Consider the following 13,176-nt stretch of genomic DNA (forward strand, 5'->3'; position numbering starts at 1 on the left):
TCAGCTAGTTTTGCTTGAAGAAAGAAATACTACATGCTTGACTAATATCAGCCACCACAAGCATTGTACCTGTTATTCTTATGTTATTCCAATGCACCAGTTATTCAGAAGCACACTTCTTTTATTAAATTCAAAATTGACTCTCTTGAAATATCAACAACATTGCCCTAAATACTGGATATTTGTGTCTAAGTATACTGAATACAGCAGGCTTTAAAGGCCTAAATTTTAATTTCTTCTTGACATTTTAAACCCAGATTCACATTAAGTAACCAGCAATATTTTTTTTTCAAGCTACTAATTTCTCAAGGTTACAATCAGGTTAAATACTTGCTGGCTAGAACCTGTCATAAGGATTAAAAGCTATGTTTTAACAAAATGTGAGGAAGAAAACCTCTTTGTTAAGTAGAGAATGGATAATAAGAATTAAAATATACTAGGATTTATAAGTGCTTTTCAGTTTATCACTTGCCTCAAATCAGTTTTTAGTTTATTCTTGAAGCAGATGATAATTTTGAAAAATGAGATGCGTCTTCCTGTTCTCACTTTCAGAAGAAGTAGGGAAGTCTGCATTTACTTTTCTTTCAGGTACCAACTAAATAGATGTGGGCAATGAGGTACAATTCAACTTCTTTATATCCTGAATAATTCTTAATCCCTTAAGTTAAAGATGTATAATGATCTCTAAACTCTGCCCCCATTAAATAGTAGCAACATTCCAAATTACTATTTATATAGTTTTATATGCTAGGATTATGCTAAGGACTGAATATATAATCTCACTTAACTGCCATAATGAGATGGGTACTATTATACATATTTCATGAAAAAGAACACTGACACTAAAATGATTCCTTCAAGGTCCTATAGTAAAAGACAAAGCCAAAATTCAAAATAGCTGGGCCATTGGCTTATATATGGAAGTCACCAAACAAGGAGACAAGAAAATGGACTATAGGATTTTATATATGGAATTAGGTGACCAGAAATAATGATGAGTCAATACAATTTAGCAGAGCAATTTAACATTATAGTTAAGAGAACAGTTATAGGGAAGACCTTATAGGAACCATCCTACATTCCTCAAAAGAGTTTAAATAGTACTTTTCAAAGTCTCCCAAACACCACTATTTCTTTAAGTGCATCTGTACTAGTCTGGTTTTCATTGCTGTAATGAAATAACTTAGCCAGGCTATCATAATATAGAAAAAAATCTGTTTATAAAAGTCACAGTTTTAGAGATTATTCACCATGGCAAGGTCCTCAAGATAGATGACAAGAGCTGATGGAAGAAGATACCAAATAGGAAGACAGTGATTCAGGGATCAGGCTCACAATGATAACTCATTCTCATGAGAGGTCAGAATTCCATAATCCCTGCTAAAAACCCATTTCCAATGATCTAAGACCTCTAACTAAACCCCACCTATTAAAGGCCCAACTATCACATTGAAAACTATGCCTCCAACATGATCCTTTCAGGAATAAACAATATCCAAATCATATCAACTTCAAAGGTATTAATCCTCTCAGAGAATAACATGAAATCACTTAATGGTCATAGAAAAAAAATCTTATGTTGAAAGATGAAAAAGAGAACAAATATGCTAATTTTCCTTCATTTGCATGTAAGATAACCTATTTATAAACTAGTTTTAGGGAAGTGAGGCTTGTGCATGGTATAGGCACAGGTAGACTAGAGAATTGAGTAAAATATGATAAATTAGATGCTAAAAAGATCTAATATCAAAAATTATAAGCATACAAGTTCCAAATACATCCATGGGTCAAGAGTAGATATCTGTGTCCAAATGAATCCATTGTCAGAAAAATATTAAGCCACAATCCCAATCTTCATTGCCAAGATGTTTCATACAATAAAATTTTGGTAGTGAAAATATAAAATGCCAAAAAAATTGACAAGAATGAGGTTTTAAGGTAATACAATTTTTCTTAGGAGACAAAATAAGCACTAATCTTTACAAATGAGTACAAAAAGATCTACAGATCACAGTAGGAATTTTTCCTATTTTTAGCAGGAAGAGGAAATCATAGGAAAATTAAAAACTCTCTTTTACAATGAACAATTCTTTTTAGCTCTGAAATTGTAGACTTTTCTGAATTATTTATTAGGAAATAAAATCAGTGGTCAGCAACAGGCTTTACTGTATATAAGACCTAGTATGAGCTGGGCACTGTGGCTCATCCCTGTAATCCTACTCAGGAGGCTGAGATCTGAGGATCAAGGTTCAAAGCCAGCCTAAGCCAGCCTGGGCACTAAAGTCCGTGAGATTCTTATCTACAATTAACCACCAGAAAACCAGAAGTGACGCTGTGACTCAAGGAGTAGGGTGGTAGCCTTGAGCTGAAGAGCTCAGGGACAATGCCCAGGCCTAGAGTTCAAGCCCCACAAGTGACAAAAAATAAAAAACAAAACAAAACAAAATAAAAAACTAGTATGATATGTGGCAAGGTCAACTGTGGCATGGACTACTAATCAGCTACCCTACCTTTTTTACGCTTCTACAGAAAAATGGCCACATTTACTTGACTGCATTTTAACTAGTAGAATGAAAATAGAAGCACATGACCTGCACTCTCCTTTGGACACTTGGCTACAATGTCATTTAGTTCAGGATTGCTAGAATGAAGATGGGCCCAATGGTAAACTTACAAGTCATTTTCAAATATTAAGTTCTAAAAGCCTAAATGATCACACGGGAAAAGGTTACTCTGCTTGCTTGCTTGCTCACCTATGAAAAACAATATATATATCTATAGAATTTGCATCATTATATATGTGGAGACCTATTTCCTATTTATCTTAATATAAATTTCAAAACTGCAGAATTTTATGCTCTAAATTATTTTTAACAATTTGATTCATCTATATAAAGAAAATGGTTCTATATAAGGACAATAGTTTAAGTTCTATCAAAATAGTAAAGTATGGCGCTGCGAGTTTGGCCTAGTGGTAGAGTGCTCGCCTAGCATGCATGAAGCCCTAGGTTCAAATCCCCAGAACCATATACACAGAAAAAGCCAGAAGTGCTGCTGTGGCTCAAGTGGCAGAGTGCTAGCCTTGAACAAAAAGTGTCTGAGGACAGTGCCCAGGCCCTGAGTTCAAGCTGCAGAACAGGAAAAAAAAATAGTAAAGTATCAAGAAAATCTCAAAGAAGAACTTAGTTTTTAAACTTCTTGTTAAAATCTTTATTAGCAAATAAAGGAACTAGTAAAAAATGCCCAGGCAAAACAAACATCTGAGTTGTAAATTTGTCTGTTTTGTGATAACATTCTAAAGAATAATTCAGTAAGCAGCATTAATTATGTATTATTATGCTAACAAGGAGTGTTTAGAGTATACCAAGAACTATACTAAGTCATTTATGTGAATTATCAACTTTGATTCTTGACTCAGTCGCCTGAGATAAAAAGTACTCTATCCTCCTGTTATAAAAGAAAAAGTGGGGCATAGAGTAAATAACCCCTTAGCTCATATAGTTACAAGTGGACAAAGCTGTAATTAGAACTTAATTATTCACACTCCTAAATTCATGCTCTTCACTACTTAGGCAGAAGTGGCTCTGTAAAGTAGTACCTTTGCCTAAAAAATTATAATAAAAATTTCAGAATGATTTAATTTGCAAACACATTAATATTGAAGAATATAGCTGTTCCTGGGTGTTCAGGCCAGCTTAGTCCAAAAGAAAGATGCCGTAGCTCAAAGATGATCAAAGAAAAAGACTGGAGGATGGCTTATGAGACAGAGCACCTTCCTACCAATTATAAATCTCTCAGTTCGGAACCATGTACTATCCCCTAAAAAGGACATAGCTATTTAAGTTATAAAAGAAAAACGTCTGTTTATAGGTTTTATATATATATATATATATATATGTGATAAATAAAAAGTTGGGTTCTGGGTTATGTGAATAAAACTACAAAGGCCCACACCAAATTGTTTTTCCTACAGGTCTTTCCCTTGACAACAGTAAATCAAAACCTTAAAGAGAATAAGGACAAGGCTTCAAAACTGAGAATCTAACCTCTTATTTCCAGTTTATTGTCGTTCTGAGCAGAAAACAAGCTCCCAGTAGATTTATTAATGTCTGTGCAACTCTCAAGTTCTTTTGATTTCTGTTTTGGTTCAATCAATTGCCATACTTGCAGTCTTCCTTCAAAATGTCAGGCATATTCTTTCCCTTCCTGTTTTCACTGCCATTATTCAAAAAATGGATTCTTGGAGCCTATGACCTCTTCCAGTATTGCTTCACATTTTACACTGTCTTCTTAATAAGGGAAGTATTTTTCACCTTGGTCCAGTAAAATACATACAAATGTGTATGTTTATAACTGAACTCACAGCAAATGTTTAGAGGAAGAAGATCAAACCAATGTACTTAGGACTCCCCTATAAAGGCAGCACATTATTCATTTAAAAAATGTGTACAAGCCACCCAGTAATATCAATAATTCTAGCTACTCAAAAGGCTGAGATCTGGAGGATCCAGGTTCCTGGGCAGAAAGCGGTGACACTCTATCTCCAAAATAAACAATCAAAAGCAGGGTTAGAGGCATAAATCAAGTGGGAAAGTATCAGCTGGGCAAATGTAAGGCCCTGAATTCAAACCCTAGTACCACCAAAAATGAAAATGTAAAGCTGAAATCTTTTCTTAATAGCCCAACTAAAAACCCGGAGGATTTGGTAAAGAATAGGGTCATCTTTTCTCTCCTTTCTCTACTTAGGAATTGAGTTTTAAGAAATCATTAAAATTAACTTAAAAATGTTCTTGCATTACTAAATTCTTGCATTACTAACCTCTGTCCATACCAATGAATTCCAATGACATCACTGTTCCCATGGCAACTAATGCATTTCAAAAAAGGGAAAACAGAGAACAAGACTAAAACTCAGGGGAAAAATGTAATAAACAAAGCATAACATCCCGTTTGCATTATGTAACACTTTCTCATTTCAAACACTTTATCATTACTTAGACTTGGAGGCTTTTAAGAACCAGAGGGATTTCAGAAGTCATCAAATCTACAAACTTACAGACACACCATGGATATCAACCTTCACTCAGTGCTGGTTGATGCTAAGTTTTACTCATTTACTTGCAAATATTACTAAATACCTTGGTTATTCTACAAGCTTAGGTGATGATTAAGACATTTTGCCTAGGCTTTTTTTCCAGCCTAGACAAAAAATAATTAAAATAAGGAAGAAAAATAGGGTTTAAAAATAAAATACAGGAGAATGTCCAAAAAGCAAAAAGACAGAGCTATAAATTCCATCTAGGAATTAGTCTTGGATTACAAATGACCTTCATTTCTTCTCCCTTTCAGTCACACATATCCATGACCACACTATGATCCAGAGCTGTTCCAACTCTGAAAACTTAAATACTAACATTAATGATGTGATCCTAAACAGCTCTTTCACTCTTTAATCTCTAAAGCTGCCTTTTGATCTTCATACAGTTCATTATCCTTTATTGGAAGGCTTCCTCATGATATTTCCTTATATCCTCTGTAGCAGCCACCTAGTCACACTAGACTCAGTGACAATCCCTGTTAAGTGACTATCTCTTTTAAGTCCTATAAGGATTATCTGTTCTACTATCTCAGAGTTTACAGAAAAATTTGCCCGAACACTATGAAACTGTTTACATAAAATTTCCCTCAGTAGTGCATGATTTTGAGTAAATAGATATGCTTTTACTTTTACCTTACAGAGTAAGAAATGAAACATTCACATATATAAGTTGACAGAATAGTTATTAAGCTCTTTGAAGTGATCTTAATAGACCAATGCTCCCATTATCTTAATTTCTTCTCGTAACTCAGTTTCACAAGTTTTGGTAGACAGCTTCTTCTTTTTTTTCTGGTTTGTCTTGTATCTAGGTTATCTTGGAAGGTAAAACTAGGAAGTCATTTAGATGCTTTGGATAAAGTTTTCTGTCAGAAGCAGCCAGACAGCTACCATTACTTTAAATTTTTTCAAAGCTAAAGTTCACAACATAGAATCTCACTGGGCCTTAACTGACTTACTAATCATAATCTTACTCTTCTTAGTGAGAATAGCCTGGAAGGTCATTACAAAAGTTTCTTTTTCATTACGCTCCTTGGTTTTCACCAGAGCATGCTCATGCAACCCCAGGCTCCACAATTTTTCAGTGTCCATAGCTCTGCACTACCTGGCAAAGAAAAAGAGGGACTTGTTGAAGACAAGTCACCTCAAACCTACCATAGCATTAGTTAATAGTTAACAAAAATCCTTTGAGGAATAAACATTTATGAAACTTCCTAAGAGTCCATTCATTCTAATGTATTATTGGATCTTATTCTGGATTCTGGTTTCATTGAAGTATTTGAGGAAAATTATGAATTTTTTCCACACCAAAATAAACAAGTCCATACAATTGTGGTGGGAAGGATGAAGAAGAATGATTCCTCTGAGGCTAATCCATGGGTTGAAGTTTTAAAAGTTCTGCTCTAGGAAGATGCTAGTGGTTTATACCTGTAATCTTAGCTAGTTGGATGGCTGAAAATGTTGAGATCACAGAGGCCAGCCTGGGCCGAAAGAAGACAAAGAGCTGGATGTGGTGGTATAGGTTGTTATCCCAGCAACAAAGAAATCTAACACAGATGTATGACCCAGGCAAGTATGCAGCAGGAAGCAAGATCCTATCTCAAAAAAAAAAAAAATAAAAGTTTGCGAATCAGGTGGCACAGTTCAGCTGCTAGAGCATCTGCTTAACAATGTGAGGTCATCAGCAAACTACCATACCAAAAAATTCTACTTTATATGAAGAAGATAAAACTGAGAAAAAAGAAAAATAGCTAGGAGTAAATTTAATCAAACAAGTGAAAGACTTGAAAACTATAAAACATTTCTGGAAGAAATTTAAAACATAAAATAAGGAAAAACTTCAAAAACAAACTCTCTGAGAAATAAACATATATGTGGCTTAAGAGTCATATATATGTATATATGCATCATACTGACTTTGTACTGAAGTATTTTTATGAATCTAGCACAATAGCACAATTTTCCTTGCTCTTGTTGAGGCCCACTAAAAAGAAGGCCCTTCTATGTCTTTTAAGGAAGGTCTTTTAAGGAAGGAGAACTTTCTTTCTCTCTTTCCTTTTTTCTATGTATACACACACACACACACACACACACACACACACACACACACACACACACACACACTCTCACAGTTTGAACCTGGCAAAGGTATGTCTCTTGTTTCTTTAGTACTCAGCCTAGTATTCAGGCTTTGTTTAGACCTATGGAAATGCACAGGGTTTTCAGCCTTGTGGAAATGCACAGGATTTTAATGGGGCCATATTTCTTTTCCCTTAGCCGCTAGGAAATCCATGGCATATTTAAATTTTTAATAGCATGTAATTTGTTTGACTTTAATTCTGATTCTATTTGGTCTTCATTATTCCTTGATTATTTTTATTATATTTTTGTCCTGTTTGTTTTGTTAAATTGTGCATAAAATCCCACCTAGAAGGTGGTCTATCAACAGGTCATTACATCTGCCTACCTAAATATTTCCTAAATTTGTTGTCAGAAAGAACAACAAATAGTTTGAGAGAGATAATATTTTCTTCACACCTGAAGGACTTGTATGTTTTTAAAGCAACCATAAAAGTAAATTAAGAATTTTTGGGGGATGGTACTTGGGATTTGACCTCAGGAACAGGACTCAAGATTTGAGCCATGACCCCTTCCACCATTCCAACCCTTTTTCCTTTATTCCCCAAAAGGTTTCTCATTTTGCCCTGGACTATTATCCACATACTGACACCTCTAGAGTAATTGAAATTATAGGCCAACATGCCCAACTTAAACTGTGGTGTTCATAAAGATTTCTGTACAGCTTAATTTAAAACTTGGATTATATTTTCAGTTACTTGCTTCTTCAGTTAAAAGAGATCCATATTTTTCAGTAGTAAAGCTATAAATGCTTACAGGCACATGGACTTTCCGAAACATCTCTGCACCCTTGTGTGCATCCATCAGAGCAATGTCTTGAGGCGTGGAGACAATCACTGCACCTAAGCAAAAGAAAAAGAAAATGGTGCTGGTCTTTTCATTCTTTATCAAAAATTATTTCTAAAATGATACTGCTATGTGTTTACAATTTTATATAAATGAGTAGAAAAGATGACGAAATGTTTATAATCTTGCTTCCTTTGACTTTTTACTTCTACAAGTACTGACTCAGTGGCATAGATCATTGGACCCTGAGCTCATTCAATGCACTAAGGAGTCAGATGGACCAAGCAAGCCTCACTTTCAAGACAAACAACTAACCAAGGATTACAACACAAAGTGCTTAAGCATTGTAACAGTGGTATGCAAAGAGTAGTATATAATTACAATGGAGAGACAGGAAGAAGAGTTAATAGGAAGGGAAAACAATGATGAATTGTGATGGACTGGGACACAAAAGGAAGCAGGAACAACAGGAGCAGATTTTCAGAAAGAGGTAATTTCTAAGCCAAGTGTAGAAAGTTCATATTCTTAAAAAGTGACATGGTGAACAGTTTGCTGACAGTTAAACTGGCATCTGAAGTTGAAATTCAAAGACAAAATAGTGGTGTCTGAGTGCCATTGAAGGAATAAAGATGGGGGCTTCCTGTGTGTTCATTATTATTACCCTCTGGAAGCAAAAGGGAATTGGGGGCAATGTTTTAAGTAAAGTTAAATAATAACAAAGGTCTGATTATGACTAGCAGTCTGTGAATGTTTTAAGTTACGTAGTTTCTTCTAGGTAATAGCTGACAAAGCTAATGAAAACAGAGAATTAATAGAAAATATCCTTTATGTCAAGGAAGATCAAAATGATACTACAGTATTGTCTAAATGAATATTTTAGGAAAATTAAAATAGAGAAAATGGAAGAAGGACCACGTTATCACAAAACATCTGTTGGGAATTGCCAGACCAAAACAAAACAACAACAAAAAAAACTGTACATAAGGAGCCAGGAGTTTGGCCTAGTGGTAGAGTAGCTTGCCAAGCATGCACAAAGACCCAGATTCGATTCCTTGGTACCACATACATAGAACAAAGCCAGAAGTGGTGCTGTGGCTCAAGAGGTAGAGCTCTAGGTTTGAGAAAACCCAAGGACTGTGCTCAGGCCCTGAGCCCAAGCCCAGGACTGGCAAAACAAAAACAAACAAACAAAAAAACTTACATAATAAACTACAAATTCATCTTGCAATCATCACTTTATTTCAGCACAATATCTTTCACATTAAAATTAATGTCATTGGGGCCGGGAGTTTGGCCTAGTGGTTAAAGTGCTTGCCTAGCATGCATGAAGACCCGGGTTTGATTCCTCAGTACTACATACATAGAAAAAAGCCGGAAGTGGTGCTGAGGCTCAAGTGGTAGAGCTCTAGCCTTGAGAAAGTCCAAGGACAGTGCTCAGGCCCTGAGCTCAAGCCCAGGGCTGGCAAAAAAAAAAAAATAATAATAAAATAAAATAAAATTACTGTCATTAATTCAAATTTCCTTGATTTTTTTTTTTTTTTGTGGGTCATAGGGCTTGAACCGGGGCCTGGGCACTCTGAGCTCTTTAGCACAAGTACTACCCTACCCCTTGGCCTGGGTGTTGTCCCTGAGCTGGTCAGCCCAAGGGTATGGCCCTACCCTTAATAAAATTTTTGAGATTAAAGTCAAGCATGGGTGGCTGACATCTGTAATCCTAGCTGTTCACAAACTGAAAATCTGAAAATTGAGGTCAAAGCAAACTTGGGAAGGAAAAGTCCATGCAATTCATCACCAAATAATGACCAAAAAAAAGGTGAAAATGGTGTTATGGCTCAAGTAGTAAAGCACCAGCCTTGAGTGAAAAAGCAAAAGTGCCCACTTTGTCAGTTCATGTGTCAGCACAGATAAGTTATTTTATAATAAAAATAAATCAAGATAGGAATGATGACAAATTATTTTTCCTTTAGAAGGAAGGTCTATATTCATACCTAAGTTTGAGATATAACAATTGTAAATTCAAAGACATCAAGATTGAAAGTTTGTTCTATAGCTGGTACCTATGCAAGGAGGAAGTAATTTAACCTACTCAAGCTTCAGTTCCTTCATCTACAAAATGGAGATTCCCCCCCCCAAAAAAACACAAAAAACAAAATGGAGATCCAAATATTACATCAAACATTGAAATAATAAACTACTGTCCAGATGCTGGATATGATGTCTTACAATTCAATAATGGATTAGCTGTTTTTAATTATAATACTGTTGCAATTATTATTTTTATTATTGTTATTTTTTAAATTCCTTAGAAGTTGCAGGAAAGGCTATCTTCCTATAGCAGATAGATTGCTACCTCCTTCTACTTTGTTATACATTGCCCAATAAATATAATCAATAGTTTCTTTTCCTATTTTAATGATTGATGCAAATCACATCTGCATAACAATTATTCTCTATATATGCAGAATATTTCCACAATTTGTCACCTTATAGATTCTGTTTTTATATCAATCTGCTTTATATCCCATCATTTGGAAGGGATCAAATTTGAGATTTGGCTTGATCTGGCTATGACTAATCTTGGGCAAATAACAGAATAATTCTGGACCTCAATTTCCTTTGTTATAGAATTAGTGCATGCACTAGTCTCCAACAGCTCTCTTATTGATGACTGTATGATTTAGCATTCCCTTTTAAAAATGCTTTTGGAACCACCCCTGCTCAATGTTAGTATCACAATAATCTTATTTAAGTGAATATGAAATGCCACTTCCTCTAAAAATTATTGCCTTTCAATTCCATAGCCATTCTCTTCACATAGAAACAGTGAACCATTTTTGCTATTTCCTCCAAACCTTCTCCTTAACTACAAGCTAGTACACAGGGGGTTCTCTATTCCACTGCTCCAAAAAGTACTTTAGGCAAATGACATAATATTCTTTTGGTTTAAACATTAATTTTGAGCATTGTCCTTGGGCTTTCTCAAGTCTAGAGCTCTACTACTTAAACCACAACACCACTTCCAGTTGTTTTTTTTTTTTTTGCCAGTCCTGGGGCTTTCTCAAAGTTAGCCCTCTACCACTTGAGCCATAACACCACTTCCAGCTTTTTCTGTGTAGGTGGTACCAAGGAATCTTTCCCAGGGCTTCATGCATGTTAGGCAAGCAATCTACCAGTAGGCCATGTTCTCAGCCCTCCAGCTTTTTCTATGTATGTGACACCAAGGAATCAAACCCAGGTCTTCATGCATGCATGCTAGGAAAGCACTCTACCATGAGTCCAAACTGCTGGCCCCCTAATTAAATATTCTTGACTAGTTATAACACCATTATGCATCATGGGTTTGTAAGTATTATGGTTTGGGAGGAAGGGAAGATAGCGCCGAGACAATAGGGACGCTGCCTAGCTCTCTCTCAAAAAAAGAGAGAACCAGGGAGTCCCACGAGCCAATTACCTTAAGAAATTCACAACAACAAACTCAAGAAGCAACGGAGAAGGCCTCAAATCAGAAAAGAAATCCAGATAAAGCTCACATCCAACTTTCTCAAAGAATTCGGAACGCGAGGACCCCTCTCCCACCCTGGCTCTGACCCCGGAAAAGCCACAGCAGGGGGCGCCGGGCTGGGCAGCCCGGACCACTGCAGAAACCAGCATAGGACTGGGCCAGCGAGCCCCAGAAGCAGCGGAACCCAGACGCGGAACCAGAACAGCAAGCAATGGAACCCAGACGCGGACCACAGGCGGCGGCGGAGGGGCGGAGATCTGAGGGGAGTGAATGATTCTCCAACACCGTGGAGCACTCACAGATGAACGCAGAGGCATGAGTAGCGCAGCGGGTCCCCAAACCCATTGGGAAAGCAGAACTGGTGCCAAGCAATAAAACTTAACTCAGACCCTCCACCCTGCCCGAGAAAGACCAGCAGGAGCAGGGGGGCAAGGAATTTAGAATCCTGTCCCTTCCCTCAAAAGCCCCCTCCCCCAGGCCATTGACTGGCAACTGACAGGTGGGCGGCACTAAGACCCAGCACCCCACCCGGGGAGGCGGAGGTGTCCCAGCTCCCACCTGCCCACCAGGTTCCTCTCCCAGGCCACTGGGTCTGGAAAGTAGGGGGCTCTGAGACCCTGCCTTACGACAGCGGGTAGGGTGTGCGGGAAAATAGGTGCCAGCATCTGTCCCCCTCAAATCTTGAGCTGGGCATCCTCCAGCTGGGAATCCTGAGCAAGACAGCACTGAGGGGCCCCGCACAGTCACAGACTCTCTGACAAAGCAGCAGGGAACTGAAGGGCCAACCAGCAGCCAAGCTCGCCTTCTGAGAATCAGAAAGGCGTGGCTCCACTCTTGGAGCCCATGTCCTCAGCTGGGCCCCGCCCTGGACAGCTGCTGGTCCTGCTGAGAGCCCCTGGAAACTCCCAAACCCCAGACCCTTGGCCTGGGGCCCACCCCTAGAAGCAGTACAGGAAAACCAACCATCCGCCCAGCATGCTGAGACTGAAGCTCCCAGATCCATCCCACGGCCCACTGTGAGGCCACTGGTTGGGCTGAGAGCTAGTCATGCAGCAGCATGGGAACAGGCCAGAACACCTGCAAAAACTGCAAACTCTGACCTAGTCAGCAGAGGAATCAATTTGGCCGAGAACCACAGGTATTCACCTATTCCCAGAACCACCGGTCCCAATCCAAGTAAAGACCGCTACCTACTGACCACAGAGCAAACTACAACAACAGTTCTCGATGCCGAGGAGAGCTCAAAGAAGAATCACGACATACATCAAAGTCCCATGCAAAGCCCAAAAGGCAACAAGAGCGAAGAGACGAGAGAGATGTCACCATCTCAAGAAATGACACCTGAAGAGACACGAAACATGACACTATTCAAGGAGATGATTGTGAACATTACTAAAGAGATTAAAACAGAACTCCAAAAACAATTCCAAGAACATAAGCAGGAAATCTCCAAAGAGCTCCTCAAATTCAAAAGAGAAATGGAAGAAAAGATTAATACCCTCAGAGCAGACATGATCAGCTCAGTGTCCACACTTCAAGCAAAAATGGAGGCATTAAGCAGCAGATTGATGGAGATGGAGAACAGAACATCAGAAATGGAAGATAAAACACAAGAGCTGGAACAGAGAATCACCACCTTGGAAAAATCAGTCAG

The 13,176-nt window shown here is 37.9% G+C and overlaps 1 protein-coding gene across 4 annotated transcripts in view; it reads right to left on the minus strand.

Annotated features, from left to right (window-relative positions):
* Nubpl (NUBP iron-sulfur cluster assembly factor, mitochondrial) overlaps window positions 1-13,176 on the minus strand; it is a 217,367-nt gene that overhangs the window by 75,073 nt on the left and 129,118 nt on the right. For all 4 annotated transcript variants that reach the window (XM_090345207.1, XM_090345206.1, XM_090345204.1 and 1 more), the window contains exon 8: window positions 7,991-8,076. In XM_090345207.1, the coding sequence (XP_090201333.1) occupies window positions 7,991-8,076 (86 nt within the window). The remainder of the gene's footprint in view (window positions 1-7,990; window positions 8,077-13,176) is intronic.

This window comes from Megascapheus bottae, chromosome 14 (genome assembly GCF_031878675.1).
Source record: "Megascapheus bottae isolate mThoBot1 chromosome 14, mThoBot2.hap1, whole genome shotgun sequence".
NCBI lineage: Eukaryota > Metazoa > Chordata > Mammalia > Rodentia > Geomyidae > Megascapheus > Megascapheus bottae.